This window comes from Oncorhynchus mykiss, chromosome 5, assembly GCF_013265735.2.
Source record: "Oncorhynchus mykiss isolate Arlee chromosome 5, USDA_OmykA_1.1, whole genome shotgun sequence".
NCBI classification, from domain to species: Eukaryota; Metazoa; Chordata; class Actinopteri; order Salmoniformes; family Salmonidae; genus Oncorhynchus; species Oncorhynchus mykiss.
The window spans coordinates 4,908,132-4,926,682 of record NC_048569.1 but is presented as its reverse complement, the minus strand read 5'-3'; the positions used below and the strand labels follow the sequence as shown (position 1 = coordinate 4,926,682).

Here is an 18,551-nt window from a genome sequence, read left to right as displayed (position 1 = left end):
CACACACACACACACACACACACACACACACACACACACTCAGAGCAGAGCAGCGTATGGAGCTCAGTCACTGATTAATGACCAGCCTTGTTTTATGATTCGATGCTGAACACCTGCAAAGTTCTGAGGGGCAAAAAGGGATCAGGGAAACAAATAAAAGGTTTGCCGTTGCTCAGCCCAGGCCAGACAGGGTTTGCCGTTGCTCAGCCAAGGCCAGACAGGGTTTGCCGTTGCTCAGCCCAGGCCAGACAGGGTTTGCCGTTGCTCAGCCCAGGCCAGACAGGGTTTGCCGTTGCTCAGCCCAGGCCAGAGAGGGCTTGCCGTTGCTCAGCCCAGGCCAGACAGGGTTTGCCGTTGCTCAGCCCAGGCCAGACAGGGTTTGCCGTTGCTCAGCCCAGGCCAGACAGGGTTTGCCGTTGCTCAGCCCAGGCCAGACAGGGTTTGCCGTTGCTCAGCCCAGGCCAGACAGGGTTTGCCGTTGCTCAGCCCAGGCCAGACAGGGTTTGCCGTTGCTCAGCCCAGGCCAGACAGGGCTTGCCGTTGCTCAGCCCAGGCCAGACAGGGTTTGCCGTTGCTCAGCCCAGGCCAGACAGGGCTTGCCGTTGCTCAGCCAAGGCCAGACAGGGTTTGCCGTTGCTCAGCCCAGGCCAGACAGGGTTTGCCGTTGCTCAGCCCAGGCCAGACAGGGTTTGCCGTTGCTCAGCCCAGGCCAGACAGGGTTTGCCGTTGCTCAGCCCAGGCCAGACAGGGTTTGCCGTTGCTCAGCCCAGGCCAGACAGGGTTTGCCGTTGCTCAGCCCAGGCCAGACAGGGTTTGCCGTTGCTCAGCCCAGGCCATACAGGGTTTGCCGTTGCTCAGCCCAGGCCAGACAGGGCTTGCCGTTGCTCAGCCCAGGCCAGACAGGGTTTGCCGTTGCTCAGCCCAGGCCAGACAGGGCTTGCCGTTGCTCAGCCCAGGCCAGACAGGGTTTGCCATTGCTCAGCCCAGGCCAGAGAGGGTTTGCCGTTGCTCAGCCCATGCCAGACAGGGTTTGCCGTTGCTCAGCCCAGGCCAGACAGGGCTTGCCGTTGCTCAGCCCAGGCCAGACAGGGTTTGCCGTTGCTCAGCCCAGGCCAGACAGGTTTGCCGTTGCTCAGCCCAGGCCAGACAGGGCTTGCCGTTGCTCAGCCCAGGCCAGCAGGGCTTGCCGTTGCTCAGCCCAGGCCAGACAAGGCTCTAGTTTCATTCCACTGTCTTGATCTGTTCTGTTCTGTTCTGTTCTGTTCTGTTCTGTTCTGCTCTGCTCTGCTCTGAGCTGCTGAATGAGTATGGCTGTGCACACACACACACACACACACACACACACACACACACGCGTAAGACTATCGGTGGTTCCGTTTGCACTCCATTAAAATTCAAGTACGAACAGAAGTTAGGACCACTTCTATAACCTGATATTTCACCATGCTATTACAATTCAGTCTTCAAGTTGGAGACCACTGGAATCACCCCATCTCTCTGCAGCAATTCACTGAACCAATTAGCTTGTTTAAGTGGTTAAAGTCATTGGTGTGACTGCTTGACTCCTCTCAACGCACAAAGCAAAGGAAAACAACTTAATAAACGCAGATTTATTAGTTAATTGGCGTTTAAATGTTTAAATGGCTTCAAGCTGTTACAAGATGAACAGCTAAGAGGCGGTAAGAGGAACATTAGTGAGAAAATAAAGCCCTACTTAACATGGTAGCACTAAGGATACCTACTTAACATAGTAACACTAAGGATACCTACTTAACATGGTAACACTAAGGATACCTACTTAACACGGTATCACCATGGTAACACTAAGGATACCTACTTAACATGGTAACACTAAGGATACCTACTTAACATGGTATCACTAAGGATACCTACTTAACATGGTAACACTAAGGATACCTACTTAACACTGTATCACCATGGTAACACAAAGGATACTTACTTAACATGGTAACACTAAGGATACCTACTTAACACGGTAACACTAAGGATACCTACTTAACACGGTATCACCATGGTAACACTAAGGATACCTACTTAACATGGTAACACTAAGGATACCTACTTAACACGGTAACACTAAGGATACCTACTTAACATGGTAACACTAAGGATACCTACTTAACATGGTAACACTAAGGATACCTACTTAACATGGTAACACTAAGGATACCTACTTAACATGGTAACACTAAGGATACCTACTTAACACGGTATCACTAAGGATACCTACTTAACATGGTAACACTAAGGATACCTACTTAACATCGTAACACTAAGGATACCTACTTAACATCGTAACCTACTTAACATAGTAACACTAAGGATACCTACTTAACATGGTAACACTAAGGATACCTACTTAACATGGTAACACTAAGGATACCTACTTAACATCGTAACCTACTTAACATAGTACCACTAAGGATACCTACTTAACATGGTAACACTAAGGTCTAAGAGCCAAGGAGGGATTCCTCTTCCTTAAGTTATTACACACACTGTCGATAAAACCAACAATACGCTCTCTCTCTCTCTCTCTCGCTCTTTACCTCTCTCACTGTGTGTGTACGAGAGAGAGAGAGAGGAAGAGAGAGAGAGAGAGAGAGGAAGAGAGAGAGAGAGAGAGAGAGAGAGAGAGAGAGAGAGAAAGAGGAAGAAAGAAAGAAAGCGAGACAGAGGGAGAGAGAGAGAGAGACAGACAGAGAGAGCGAGAGAGTGAGAGAGAGAGAGAGAGAGACAGAGAGAGAGAGAGAGAGAGAGAGAGAGAGAGAGAGTGAGAGAGAGAGAGAGAGAGAGACAGAGAGAGAGAGAGAGACAGACAGACAGAGAGAGAGAGAGAGTGAGACAGAGAGTGAGAGAGAGAGAGAGAGAGAGAGAGAGAGACAGAGAGAGAGAGAGAGTGAGAGAGAGAGAGAGAGAGAGAGAGAGAGAGAGACAGAGAGAGAGAGAGAGAGAGAGAGAGACAGAGAGAGAGAGAGAGTGAGACAGAGAGTGAGAGAGAGAGAGAGAGAGAGAGAGAGACAGAGAGAGAGAGAGAGAGAGAGAGTGAGAGAGAGAGAGAGAGAGAGAGAGAGAGACAGACAGACAGAGAGAGAGAGAGACAGAGAGAGAGAGAGACAGACAGACAGAGAGAGAGAGAGAGAGAGACACTGTAAAAACACTGTATATATATAAAAAGACATTTGTAATGTCTTTATTGTTTTGAAACTTATGTATGTGTAATGTTTACTGATAATTTGTATTGTTTATTTCACTTTATATATTATCTACCTCACTTGCTTTGGCAATGTTAACACATGTTTCCCATGCCAATAAAGCCCTTGAATTGAAATTGAATTGAATTGAGACAGACAGAGAGAGATAGAGAGAGAGAGAAAGAGACAGAGAGAGAACAGTGACTAAGGTTCAGGGTAGAGTACCGGGTGGTAGCTGGCTAGTAACAGTGACTAAGGTTCAGGGTAGAGTACCGGGTGGTAGCCAGCTAGTAACAGTGACTAAGGTTCATGGTACAGTACCGGGTGGTAGCCAGCTAGTAACAGTGACTAAGGTTCAGGGTAGAGTACCGGGTGGTGGCTGGCTAGTAACAGTGACTAAGGTTCAGGGTAGAGTACCGGGTGGTAGGCAGCTAGTAACAGTGACTAAGGTTCAGGGTAGAGTACCGGGTGGTAGCCAGCTAGTAACAGTGACTAAGGTTCAGGGTAGAGTACCGGGTGGTAGGTGGCTAGTAACAGTGACTAAGGTTCAGGGTAGAGTACTGGGTGGTAGCTGGCTAGTAACAGTGACTAAGGTTCAGGGTAGAGTACCGGGTTGAAACCCTGTGACTAAGGTTCAGGGTAGAGTACCGGGTGGAGGCCAGCTAGAAACAGTGACTAAGGTTCAGGGTAGAGTACCGGGGGGTAGCTGGCTAGTAACAGTGACTAAGGTTCAGGGTAGAGTACCGGGTGGTAGCCAGCTAGTAACAGTGACTAAGGTTCAGGGTAGAGTACCGGGTGGTAGCCAGCTAGTAACAGTGACTAAGGTTCAGGGTAGAGTACCGGGTGGTAGCCAGCTAGTAACAGCGACTAAGGTTCAGGGTAGAGTACTGGGTGGTAGCTGGCTAGTAACAGTGACTAAGGTTCAGGGTAGAGTACGGGGTGGTAGCTGGCTAGTAACAGTGACTAAGGTTCAGGGTAGAGTACGGGGTGGTAGCTGGCTAGTAACAGTGACTAAGGTTCAGGGTAGAGTACCGACCGGGTGGTAGCCAGCTAGTAACAGTGACTAAGGTTCAGGGTAGAGTACCGGGTGGTAGCCGGCTAGTAACAGCGACTAAGGTTCAGGGTAGAGTACTGGGTGGTAGCTGGCTAGTAACAGTGACTAAGGTTCAGGGTAGAGTACTGGGTGGTAGCTGGCTAGTAACAGTGACTAAGGTTCAGGGTAGAGTACCGGGTTGAAACCCTGTGACTAAGGTTCAGGGTAGAGTACCGGGTGGTAGCTGGCTAGTAACAGTGACTAAGGTTCAGGGTTGAGTACCGGGTGGTAGCCGGCTAGTGGGGACTGTGCAACAATCTTATGGCCTGGAGATAGAAGCTGTTTATCAGTCACTCGGTCTCAGCTTTGCACCTGTACTCACCTCGCCTTCTAGATGATAGCGGGGTGAACAGGCCGTGGCTTTGGTGGCTGTGGTCCTTGATGGTCTTCTTGGCCTTCCTGTGACACCGGGTGCTGTAGATGTCCTGGAGGGCATGCAGTGTGCCCCCCGATAATACGTTGGGCTGACCACACCACCCTCTGGATAGCACTGCGGTTGCGGACAATACAATTGCCGTACCAGGCGGTGATACAGCCCGACAGGGTGCTCTCAGTGGTGCATCTGTAGAAGTTTGTGAGGGTCTTAGGGGCCAAGCCACATTTCTTCAGCCTCCTGAGGTTAAAGAGGCACCTTCTTCACCACACTCTCTGTTTCAAGGAACTTTAAGCTTTTCATCCTTTCCACTGGGCCCGGCTCTCTCTGCTGTTTCCTGAAGTTCACAACCAGCTCCTTTGTTTTGTTGACGTTGAGGGACAGGTTATTTTCCTGGCACCACTCTGCCAGGGCACTCACCTCCTTCCTGTAGACTGTCTCGTCATTGTTGGTAATCAGGCCTACCACTGCTGTGACGTCTGCAAAACGTGATGAGTTGGAGACATGCGTGGCCACGCAGTCAGGTGAATTAATCTCACAGTGTCTGGGGGAAAGCAGACTGAGCCAGGTTTTCCTCTAGGATTTAGCCTGTGCTAAGCTCCATTGCGTTTATTTTTTATCCTGAAAAACTCCCCAGTCCTTAATGATGACAAGCATCCCCATAACATGATGCAGCCACCACTATGCTTGAAAATATGGAGAGTGGTACTTTGTAATGTGCTGCATTTGCCCCAAAGATAACACTTTGTATTCAGGACAAAAAGTTATTGCATTTTCTGCAGTATTACTTTAGTGCTTTGTTGCAAACAGGATGTATGTTTTGGAATATTTTTATCCTGTATAAGTGTCCTTCTTTTCACTCTGTCATTTAGGTTAGTATTGTGGAGTAACTACAAAGTAACTACAATATTGTGGATCCATCCTCAGTTTTCTCCTATCACAGCCATTAAACTCTGTAACCGTTTTAAAGTCACCATTGGCCTCATGGTGAAATCCCTGAGCGGTTTCCTTCCTCTCCGGCAACTAAGTTAGGAAGGACACCTGCACCTTTGCAGTGACTGGTTGTATTGATACGCCATCCAATGTGTAATTAATAACTTCACCATGCTCAAAGGGATATTCATTGTATGTCTGTGTTACAGAGATGAGGTAGTCATTCAAAGATAATGTTAAACACTATTATTGCACACAGTGTCCATGCAACTTATTATGTGACTTGTTAAGCAAATGTTTACTCCTGAACTTATGTAGGAAGAACAAAGGGTTTGAAAATGTGTTGACTCGAGACATTTCAGATTTCATCTACAAACAAACAAAAATAAAACAACATTTGACTTTGACATTATGGGGTAGGTGTGAAAGAACTTCATTTAATCCATTTTAAATTCAGGCTGTATTTAAATCTGAAATTGGTAGCCCACAATTGCAATTGTTTTTTTTCAAGATCACCTTTCATACTCACTTCTTCTTTTATTTAAATGTAACTAACACTAACACATTGAAGTCTGTTAAATATAGAAAGTCTCCAGTTACACAAAGACTAGATGTTGTGTATGGTTTTGAGTTGACCAATGACATGCTTGTACATAGGCCACAGCTGATTAGACTGCAAACAACCCCCCCCCCCCCCCCCCCCCCCCCAATTTGTTACTGTTATTGTTTTGTTTTTTTACCAAAGCAGGAAATGTGGATTTGGGCCTTTACTTCATGCAGCTGCCATTGTGTTTAAACAAGTCAAGTTTAGAGAAAGCATTACACCGTCTGTCTCCAAGGTTGAGCTTTCAAAAGCCTCAATGCTCAGTATAAAACATGCAGAAGTAAGACTTGAATCATTCATGTCCATGTCCATCCATCCTAATCAGACTATAAAGTAACTCTTCAGAAAGACAATCCCCTGGCATCCTCTGGATTTCATTGGAAACGACTTTAATTCGTTGGCTCTCACTCTCCTCGGTGACACTTCTTCAAATCAACCTTGAATTACAGCTTATTTTAATGGAAAGAACTGCACAATCTCCATCACAAATGCTTTTAAGTAACATCATAAAGCTTTAGTATCTGTCGTTCAAGCTCGGCGGCTTAAAAACACATATTAATCGATTATTAATATCGACCTATGAGGTTTTTATGTGGAGAAAAATATTGCACGACTCAGATACAACCTTGAAATGATTATCATTATTAAAGCTAGTAATTATTAGCATTAAATACTATAAATACTGCTAATAATATCTGCCATTATAGCTAAAACACCCATTAATTCCTAATCCGCAGCAGTAATTACGGCATGGCTCAGGTTTTTTGTCAGGCTCGTTCTGCTTCCTGAGAGTGAGACAATTTAAAACTAGTCTCAGAGGCAGAGAGAGAGAGAGAGAGAGAGAGAGAGAGAGAGAGAGAGAGAGAGAGAGAGAGAGAGAAAAGAGGTAGATAGAAAGAAAGAGAGAGGCAGGGAGAGAGATGGGAAGAGCAGAGAGAGAGAGAAATGGGAAAAGGAGAGAGAGAGATGGGAAGACCAGAGAGAGAGAGAGAGATGGGAAGAGGAGAGAGAGAGAGATGGGAAGAGGAGAGAGAGAGAGGAGAGAGAGAGAGAAAGAGAGAGAAAGAGAGAGAAAGAGAGAGAGAGAGAGAGAGAGAGGTGGGAAGAGGAGAGAGAGAAAGAGAGAGAGATGGGAAGAGGAGAGAGAGAGAGAGAGGGGAAGAGGAGAGAGAGATGAGAAGAGGAGAGAGAGAGATGGGAAGAGAAAGAGAGAGAGAGAGAGAGAGAGAGAGAGAGATATGGGAATAGGAGAGAGAGATGAGAAAGGGAATACGGCTGGGCGATATGGATGGAATCCAGGTTTCGTGACTGCATCCCTCCTCTCCTTGTTTCGTCTTTATTTTGAATGTAATCAGGCTCTTTTTGACTGACAGGCATGACCAAAACAGATCATGTTGAATAGAGAAAGCAGGGAACAGTCAGGCTTGCATTGGAAGTACTGTGTCTGTCTATGTCCCAAACGGCATCCTATTCCCTACACAGCCCAAGTTAACCTCCTATGTAGGACGACATTTGGAGTCCGTGTAGAAGTAGATCAAATGGAACGTCGCAGGATATTATTAAGACAGTATTTACCCTGAACGGTGTCTTAATAATGCTATGCCCGATTAGGAGAACAAAAATATGGCATGCCATCAGGGCCTATCTTCCGCCTTCACCCAAATCTCTCCTCATACAGTGGAACTCTGTCACAGAGACACACACACACACACACAGACACACACACACACAGAGAACGGAACTCTGGCACAGCCAGAAGAGGGGCTGAGTCTCACTGGCTGTTTATGTACAGCTTTGCTTTTCTCTCACAAAATAAAAATATAAAATGCCACAGATGGATTTATAGTGATCACCTCCTCTGATGTTTCAGCTTGAAAAGATAAATCAAATAAAAATAGCTTACATTTGGGTCTGTGTACGGTCTACACATATAAGATTTGGGATTTTCATTTTTTTTTCTTCATTTTTTTTGTTCGTCAATTCACACTTTTATTAAACATTTCCTCCCCTCTATCGCTTGCCAACTAACTCCAAGTTGCGTGGCAACAGGGTAGAGCAGTGTTCGTACCCGCCTCCCACCCTTCCCTGGCACCCTACAATACAATTCGCATGGCACCCTACTCCCTATAAAGCGCACTTCTTAAAGTAAAGTAGTGACAGTAGTGAACTATAATGGCATTAGGGACGCAGCCTACAACAAGGAGCGTAACATGGACGTTGCCAAGACCTTAAATAACCATTGGGATCTTAAAAACAGACCGTGAGCGAGGTATCTAGCAGATAAAAGTGTTACGTGTCATTATATTTCAGGATAATCCCATATTGCCATTATTTTCTTTTTTTAATGTGGGTGATTCAATATTAAATGCTTAATCCAGCTCTTGATAGACGAGGCCTATGCATTGGCATTAGGCTTGTCAACCACATCCATACACAATCAACACTGTGCTTAGGCCTCCTTAGAGACAGGAAGCAGTGGCCTCCTTAGAGACAGGAAGCAGTGGCCTCCTTAGAGACAGGAAGCAGTGGCCTCCTTAGAGACAGGAAGCAGTGGCCTCCTTAGAAACAGGAAGCAGTGGCCTCCTTAGAAACAGGAAGCAGTGGCCTCCTTAGAGACAGGAAGCAGTGGCCTCCTTAGAGACAGGAAGCAGTGGCCTCCTTAGAGACAGGAAGCAGTGGCCTCCTTAGAGACAGGAAGCAGTGGCCTCCTTAGAGACAGGAAGCAGTGGCCTCCTTAGAAACAGGAAGCAGTGGCCTCCTTAGAAACAGGAAGCAGTGGCCTCCTTAGAGACAGGAAGCAGTGGCCTCCTTAGAGACAGGAAGCAGTGGCCTCCTTAGAGACAGGAAGCAGTGGTCTCCTTAGAAACAGGAAGCCGTGCATCAGTAGCATAGTCTAAGTTAGGAACTGACTCATTCAACACCTCCAAAAACCAGGACACTTTCCATGCCAGAATCTCTTCTCTCCTTCCAGAAAATGTTTAAAGATATTTATATATACAGTACCAGTCAAAAGTAGTGCACTGTGTAGGGAATATAATGCCATTTGGGATATAACCCATATAATTGATTAATATATACAGTACCAGTCAAACGTTTGGACACACCGACTCATTCAAGGGTTTTTCTTTACTTTTACTATTTTCTACATTGTAGAATAATAGTGAAGACATCGTATCTATGAAATAACCCGTATGGAATCATGTAGTAACCAAAAAAAGGGTTAAACAAATCAAAATAGATTATCTATTTTATATTCTACAAATTAGCCACCCTTTGCCTTGATGACAGCTTTGCACACTGTTGGCATTCTCCTTTTCCAATTCTCCTTTTCCAATTTTCCAACAGTCTTGAAGGAGTTCCCACATATGCTGAGCACTTATGCTGCTTTTCCTTAACTCTGTGGTCCAAATTATCCCAAACCATCTAAACTGTGTTGAGGTTCGGTGATTGTGGAGGCCAGGTCATCTGATGCAGCACTCCATCACTCTCCTTGGTCAAATAGCTCTTACACAGCCTTGAGGTGTGTTTTGGGTCATTGTCCTGTTGAAAAACGAATGATAGCTCCATATAGCTCCACTAAGCGTAAATCAAAAGGTGGTGGTGTATTGCTGCTGAATGCTGTGGTTGCCATGCTGGTTAAGTGTGCCTTGAATTTTAAATAAATCACTGACAGTGTCACCAGCAAAGCACCCCCACACCGTCACACCTCCTCTTCCATGCTTCGCGGTGGGAACCACACATGCGGAGATCATCCATTCATCTACTCTCACAAAGAACCAAAAATCTCAAATTTAGACTCATCAGATCAAAGGACAGATTTCCACCGGTCTAATGTCCATTGCTCGTGTTTCTTGGCCCAAGCAAGTCTCTTCTTATTAATGGTGTCCTTCAGTAGTGGTTTCTTTGCAGCAATTTGACCATGAAAGCCTGATTCACGCAGTCCCCTCTGAACAGTTGATGTTGAGATGCGTCTGTTACATGAACTCTGTGAAGCATTTATTTGGGCTGCAATCTGAGATGCAGTTAACTCGAATGGACGTATCCTCTGCAATAGAGGTAACTCTGAGTTGGCGGCCCTCATGGGAGCCAGTTTCATCATAGCGCTTGATGGTTTTTGCGAATGCACTTGAAGAAACTTTCAAAGTTTTGAGATTGACTGACCTTCATGATGGACTGTAATTTCTTTTTGCTTATTTGAGCCGTTCTTGCCATAATATGGACTTGGTCTTTTACCAAATAGGGATATCTTCTGTATTACCACCCCTACCTTGTAACAACACAAATGATTGGCTCAAATGCATTAAGAAGGAAAAAAAATTCACAAATTAACTTTTAACAAGACACATCTGTTAATCGAAATGCATTCCTGGTGGCTACCTTATGAAGCTGGTTGAGAGAATGCCAAGAGTGGCTACTTTGAAGAATCTCAAATATAAAATATATTTTCATGTGTTCAACACTTTTTTTCGTTGCTACGTGATTCCATGTGAGTTATTTCATAGTGTTGAATGTCTTCACTATTATTCTACAATTTACAAAACAGTAAAAAGTAAAGAAAATCCCTGGAATGAGTAGGTGTGTCCAAACATTTGACTGGTACTGTATATATGAATAAATTAAATTTATTTTACATATTTGTAGCACATCCACTGCTCTTGAACACACCCACAATTACAATATTCAATGGTACGTTACCATAGCAGGTGTGATAGAAATTATAATCTTGATATAGTGGTGCATTGGAGTATGCCGATACAAATTATGCTACTACAAAGCCAAATGAAACGGCCTACCTACAGAGAGAAATAGCCTACTGTATCTACAGAAAGAAATAGCCTACTGTATCTACAGAGAGAAATAGTCTACTGTATCTACAGAGAGAAATAGCCTTCTGTATCTACAGAGAGAAATAGCCTACTGTATCTACAGAGAGAAATAGCCTACTGTATCTACAGAGAGAAATAGCCTACTGTATCTACAGAGAGAAATAGCCTACTGTATCTACAGAGAGAAATAGCCTACTGTATCTACAGAGAGAAATAGCCTACTGTATCTACAGAGAGAAATAGCCTACTGTATCTACAGAGAGAAATAGCCTACTGTATCTACAGAGAGAAATAGCCTACCTATTGAGAGAAATAGCCTACCTATTGAGAGAAATAGCCTACCTATTGAGAGAAATAGCCTACCTATTGAGAGAAATAGCCTACCTATTGAGAGAAATAGCCTACCTATTGAGAGAAATAGCCTAGCTATTGAGAGAAATAGCCTACCTATTGAGAGAAATGACAAGTCTATTCCAATACACAAACACGTCTGCCACTGTGCTACAGAGACAAAATAGTGAACCGCAAACCACAAACGACAACAGCGTTTAAATTTTTTTTTTTTTTTAACTTCAGCATCGCTCTCTTTAAACCCACAGAAAACTGGCGGTATAGTTGAACTGCCACTGGTATGATACACCTGCTGTTAATACCCAAGGAGGAGAAGGAGTCTTCATTGAGGCCAGACGCTTAAAGAGACATCAGGCGTCCTCAGCTACGGGGGACTACTGAGTGGGAGGTCCAAAGGACGAGGGAACAATTTCAAATGAACTATACAGCACATGCAAACCCACTACTATCACGGTCAATACCAACACAGATATTCACAGTTTAGAGTGTAACTATACAGCACATGTAAACCCACTACTATCACGGTCAATACCAACACAGATATTCACAGTTTAGAGTGTAACTATACAGCACATGTAAACCCACTACTATCACGGTCAATACCAACAGAGATATTCACAGTTTATACTGTTTGATTTATGTTTGATTGTGTGTGTGTGTGTGTGTGTGTGTGTGTGTGTGTGTGTGTGTGTGTGTGTGTGTGTGTGTGTGTGTCTGTGTCTGTGTGTCTGTGTCTGTGTGTCTGTGTCTGTGTGTGTGTGTGTGTGTGTGTGTGTGTGTGTGTGTGTGTGTGTGTGTCTGTGTGTCTGTGTGTCTGTGTGTCTGTGTCTGTGTCTGTGTGTGTGCGTACAATGTAATATCCGATGCACAAAGCTAACCCGTTAGGCACAAACGTCTATTCAACGTCAATTCAACGTCTGTTGAACGGAATTTCATTGAAATGACGTGGAGACAATGTTGATTCAACCAGTGTGTGCCCAGAGGGGAAAGACATCCCCAATAATATATTTAAACTTATTAAAGAAGACGAATGCGACACAACAAAAAAAGTTATAACAATGGCATGTTAAACAACATCTGCAATGTCCACAACTGAAAATTGCGTTATTTAAATGAGTTGTGATTGACATACTTGAGGCTGCAAAATGTCCACTTCCCAGGGAGGCTGGTCCGTTTTTAACAGGAGGAGAGAACATCTGAAAGAACATATATAGTAAGGTATTTTACAAGAGAGACACTCTTTTATTGTTGGAAAGTTAAATCATCATATAAATACATACATAATAGCATTCTAGTGAAAACGTTTTATGATATTATTATTAGGCTGTAACACAATAAAACATAAGAAAGTATTCTATATCCTTAAAGCCCTAGTGGTGTATTCTATATCCTTAAAGCCCTAGTGGTGTATTCTATATCCTTAAAGCCCTAGTGGTGTATTCTATATCCTTAAAGCCCTAGTAGTGTATTCTATATCCTTAAAGCCCTAGTGGTGTATTCTATATCCTTAAAGCCCTAGTGGTGTATTCTATATCCTTAAAGCCCTAGTGGTGTATTCTATATCCTTAAAGCCCTAGTGGTGTATTCTATATCCTTAAAGCCCTAGTAGTGTATTCTATATCCTTAAAGCCCTAGTGGTGTATTCTATATCCTTAAAGCCCTAGTAGTGTATTCTATATCCTTAAAGCCCCAGTAGTGTATTCTATATCCTTAAAGCCCTAGTGGTGTATTCTATATCCTTAAAGCCCTAGTGGTGTATTCTATATCCTTAAAGCCCTAGTGGTGTATTCTATATCCTTAAAGCCCTAGTGGTGTATTCTATATCCTTAAAGCCCTAGTAGTGTATTCTATATCCTTAAAGCCCTAGTGGTGTATTCTATATCCTTAAAGCCCTAGTGGTGTATTCTATATCCTTAAAGCCCTAGTGGTGTATTCTATATCCTTAAAGCCCTAGTGGTGTATTCTATATCCTTAAAGCCCTAGTGGTGTATTCTATATCCTTAAAGCCCTAGTAGTGTATTCTATATCCTTAAAGCCCTAGTGGTGTATTCTATATCCTTAAAGCCCTAGTGGTGTATTCTATATCCTTAAAGCCCTAGTGGTGTATTCTATATCCTTAAAGCCCTAGTAGTGTATTCTATATCCTTAAAGCCCTAGTGGTGTATTCTAAGCGTATCCTTAAAGCCCTAGTGGTGTATTCTATATCCTTAAAGCCCTAGTGGTGTATTCTATATCCTTAAAGCCCTAGTAGTGTATTCTATATCCTTAAAGCCCTAGTGGTGTATTCTATATCCTTAAAGCCCTAGTGGTGTATTCTATATCCTTAAAGCCCTAGTGGTGTATTCTATATCCTTAAAGCCCTAGTGGTGTATTCTATATCCTTAAAGCCCTAGTGGTGTATTCTATATCCTTAAAGCCCTAGTGGTGTATTCTATATCCTTAAAGCCCTAGTGGTGTATTCTATATCCTTAAAGCCCTGGTGGTGTATTCTATATCCTTAAAGCCCTAGTGGTGTATTCTATATCCTTAAAGCCCTAGTGGTGTATTCTATATCCTTAAAGCCCTCGTGGTGTATTCTATATCCTTAAAGCCCTAGTAGTGTATTCTATATCCTTAAAGCCCTAGTAGTGTATTCTATATCCTTAAAGCCCTAGTGGTGTATTCTATATCCTTAAAGCCCTAGTAGTGTATTCTATATCCTTAAAACCCTAGTGGTGTATTCTATATCCTTAAAGCAAGAGTGGTGTATTCTATATCCTTAAAGCCCTAGTGGTGTATTCTATATCCTTAAAGCCCTAGTGGTGTATTCTATATCCTTAAAGCCCTAGTAGTGTATTCTATATCCTTAAAGCCCTAGTAGTGTATTCTATATCCTTAAAGCCCTAGTAGTGTATTCTATATCCTTAAAGCCCTAGTAGTGTATTCTATATCCTTAAAGCCCTAGTGGTGTATTCTATATCCTTAAAGCCCTAGTGGTGTATTCTATATCCTTAAAGCCCTAGTGGTGTATTCTATATCCTTAAAGCCCTAGTGGTGTATTCTATATCCTTAAAGCCCTAGTAGTGTATTCTATATCCTTAAAGCCCTAGTGGTGTATTCTAAGCGTATCCTTAAAGCCCTAGTGGTGTATTCTATATCCTTAAAGCCCTAGTGGTGTATTCTATATCCTTAAAGCCCTAGTAGTGTATTCTATATCCTTAAAGCCCTAGTGGTGTATTCTATATCCTTAAAGCCCTAGTGGTGTATTCTATATCCTTAAAGCCCTAGTGGTGTATTCTATATCCTTAAAGCCCTAGTGGTGTATTCTATATCCTTAAAGCCCTAGTGGTGTATTCTATATCCTTAAAGCCCTAGTAGTGTATTCTATATCCTTAAAGCCCTAGTAGTGTATTCTATATCCTTAAAGCCCTAGTGGTGTATTCTATATCCTTAAAGCCCTAGTAGTGTATTCTATATCCTTAAAGCCCTAGTGGTGTATTCTATATCCTTAAAGCCCTAGTGGTGTATTCTATATCCTTAAAGCCCTAGTGGTGTATTCTATATCCTTAAAGCCCTAGTGGTGTATTCTATATCCTTAAAGCCCTAGTAGTGTATTCTATATCCTTAAAGCCCTAGTAGTGTATTCTATATCCTTAAAGCCCTAGTAGTGTATTCTATATCCTTAAAGCCCTAGTGGTGTATTCTATATCCTTAAAGCCCTAGTGGTGTATTCTATATCGTTAAAGCCCTAGTGGTGTATTCTATATCCTTAAAGCCCTAGTGGTGTATTCTATATCCTTAAAGCCCTAGTGGTGTATTCTATATCCTTAAAGCCCTAGTGGTGTATTCTATATCCTTAAAGCCCTAGTGGTGTATTCTATATCCTTAAAGCCCTAGTGGTGTATTCTATATCCTTAAAGCCCTAGTGGTGTATTCTATATCCTTAAAGCCCTAGTGGTGTATTCTATATCCTTAAAGCCCTAGTGGTGTATTCTATATCCTTAAAGCCCTAGTAGTGTATTCTATATGTATCCTTAAAATTAGGATATGAAAAATGTGCCTATAGCCTACTCCTCAGAAATAACAGCAAGTTAATACGGTAGCTATTAGTAGGCCAACCTAACTGTAAAACACTGACCAAATGTCTGGATTATCAAGTAGGATTTTTTTCCCCCCTGATACATAAAAAGCGCTTTATATATTTTTCTCAGACAGCTAGCTCGAAGTTGACCAAGAGTTGCGAGCATTATTGGTTAATGAAAACATGACCGTAGGCACGTTTCCTTGTCCAAACTTCCCGAACATAAAGCGTTTCTATAAAGACAAATATTTGCCACAACCCGAACAGGTCTGAATAAAGTCAACTATCCGTTATTCATAACATTATATAAAAAACATAGACTTTGGAAAAGTACCGGTAAGATATGTGTTATAAAGCATCGACTAGTTGTTATTATGTCTTATGGGGCTCGTCCCGCATGCAGTTATTACTGGGACTGGTTCTACTGACAGTGAGAGCTGTCACTAGAATGCATAAAAAGACAAGAAGCAAAACTTATTCAACATGTTCTATTCTAGGACAGAATGAAACAAGAAAAAGATACTTTAAAAGGGGATATACTACCATTGATGTTGGGAACATTTTCAAATCGCTGTTTCGCATCTATAGAAACAACACAATTACTAATGCAATATCATATTTCTCTGCACATATTTTTTTGGAAAAAACACTTAAGTAATAGAAAATCACAATTAATTGAACTTTCTTTAAATCTTATTGTTTACCTTGAGTTAAAAACGTACAGGAAAAAAAAATAACACTTTTAAACAAATAGCCTACCTCACAATGAATACCAAAAAAAAAACATGAGTCTATCTATTGCCATACAAATCAAAAAACACAGTCGCCGGTAGGTCGGTGCCTTGGTTTCGGTCATCGCTATATTATAACAATTGCTTACCGCACTGAAATCCAATAAGTCGCTCAGTTCTTTGTCTGTCCCTATGGCAGCCATTCGCTGTTGGTGATGCATTTTAGCAAAATCACACAAACCTAAAAAACATGGAAAGAAATAGCGGTCAGAGGACGCCAGTTCTCGCACCGATAGGAGGGGTACCGACCTTATCACTCACTATATGAGAGCTTCCTCACAATCAACACACGACCGGGAACCCGGAGTCGCGCAAATTCCACTTTGCATTAAAATCTATTATATTTCAACGCATCCTTGTGCCACAGGAGGTTTAGATATAAAAAAAAACAAGAATCCGGTAATTGTATGAAAGAAATAGACATATACGAATGTTTCCCAAAGTCCAGTTCTGGCTGTGCAAAAGGCAGTTTATCCGGGAGATCAAGTGACAATCCCGTGCAAAGAAAGATAAATAAATAACCGCTATAAAGACAGCGGAAAATGTACAACAAAACGGACTTGTTAACTAGCCAACACAGGCAGCGAAAGTATGACAGAACGTTTGTAAATATCCGTTTGTAAATGCGAATGTGATCATTGAGGACTTTTATTCATTTCCACTGAGCTGAGTTTGAGCCCCATGTGCGTGTCACAGAATGGTAGACTAATACCGTTGGTTTCTACAGCCACCTAGCTACCTTTTAATATATCGATACCTGCACTTTTGCTACCAGTATTTGTTGGGTTGAAATGTACATTACAAAGGGGGATATAATAAAAGTGATTGATATTCCATCAAATAAATAGTTGTCTTCATTGATTGGTTTACAACGCCGATATATTTGTGTTCAACAGAATATCGATCTGTCTGTCAACCACCGAAAATCTTGGTTTGACACATTATGGATATTGCACCTATGTTGAAAATAACTTTTATTTCGATAGTAGCTAGTCTACTTTTAAAATGATGAAAATCTTGTTTTCATTACAAGATAACGAAGCCCCTATTCACCTGGTCGTATGTTGTATGTATTTGTGTAAATGAAGGCTTGAGTTACTTACTACATGATCATTGAGTTATACCTGCGAACGTTATTTCTAGACTATAGGCAAATTGTGTTTTTGGGCATCAACACAGGTAGCCTATACAATTCTATCACAGGCGATGAAACGTGCAAATACAAATCTTTTTTGACATTACTTAAAATACGTTTTTTCCCTATTTTCAGAGCTGAGAGACTAACACAACTAACGTGGACTGGCTAACATCTTTTTGTCCGTGAAATAGTGTCATAAAGCGGTGCCTGTCGGTTTTGAGGACTTGGGTAGCGGTGGAGCGCTACCGACACGACCGGTTTGGATATGAACTGTCCCAACCAACCCGTGACACGGTGGACTGATCAACCAACACCGGTGTCTTCGTCTGCAACCAATAGAAAAGTTTGAGCAGACACACGGTCAGTCTGTGTACCTTGCAGACAGACAGAGAGACACAGAAGGGAAAACGAGTTTTTATCAAATCCACATACTGGGTATGTCTCCAACTATCCTTGTTGTAAATAAGTTACACTAACATCAAAATTAAAATGAAATTACCTTCGTTTTGATATGTTTACGTAATCCACAAAAGTGTATATATTTGCTCTCTTATGTGTAAACTCAAAGACGATAGCTGACGACTTTTTGTCTGTGCTAGCGGAGCTATCCCGATAAATTTATCTTCTCTACGATGTTAGCGGCTAAACATTTGTTTGAAAACTGAAATATGTTTTCCGGTGTTAGGGTCAACTTTGCAGCAACAAAAAAAACTACGTAGTTGTACATCCAAAAGGGGTTGCTTTAAATGAGACCGTTTTGGCTTTTATTTTCACATCCTATGCAGTTAGCTCCCAAGCTAGCTGTCTACTTTTCCATTGCTCTAGTCTAGCGTCAATGTCTCTAGTTACCACAGTCACAAAGTCATAATCATGGTTATACCCCCCCTGCCTCATTTCTACACATTATCTCCTTCAAATCAGATGTTCCACCTAATCCTAAACCTTAACAATAAACTTAACCTCACTGCTAACCTTGTGCCTGCTAACCTTATGCCTAGTTTTGCATTAAGACAACAAAAAAAAGCACATTTCTGTTTTCATGAAATTTTATTAAGATATAGCCAATTGCGACTTTGTGGCTGTGGTAACTAGTGACAAACCTTTTTTTTTCTGGTTTCGTCCACATCCGGCAACGCAAATCATCCTCCAAGACCTGTGACGTTGACC

At 42.3% G+C, this 18,551-nt stretch overlaps 1 protein-coding gene across 10 annotated transcripts in view; it reads right to left on the bottom strand.

Annotated features, from left to right (window-relative positions):
• The window catches only part of tcf4 (transcription factor 4), a 430,881-nt gene extending 412,657 nt beyond the window's left edge, over positions 1-18,224 (bottom strand). For 3 of the 10 annotated variants that reach the window (XM_036976638.1, XM_036976637.1, XM_036976639.1), the window contains exons 1-4: positions 16,508-16,917; positions 16,336-16,427; positions 15,999-16,037; positions 12,528-12,591 (exon numbers count right to left, since the gene is read on the bottom strand). In XM_036976638.1, the coding sequence (XP_036832533.1) occupies positions 12,528-12,591; positions 15,999-16,037; positions 16,336-16,407 (175 nt within the window). In that variant the 5' untranslated portion in view covers positions 16,408-16,427; positions 16,508-16,917. The other 7 variants (XM_036976641.1, XM_036976640.1, XM_036976635.1 and 4 more) reach the window with 5 other exon arrangements.
• Between the last annotated feature and the right edge of the window lie 327 nt (positions 18,225-18,551).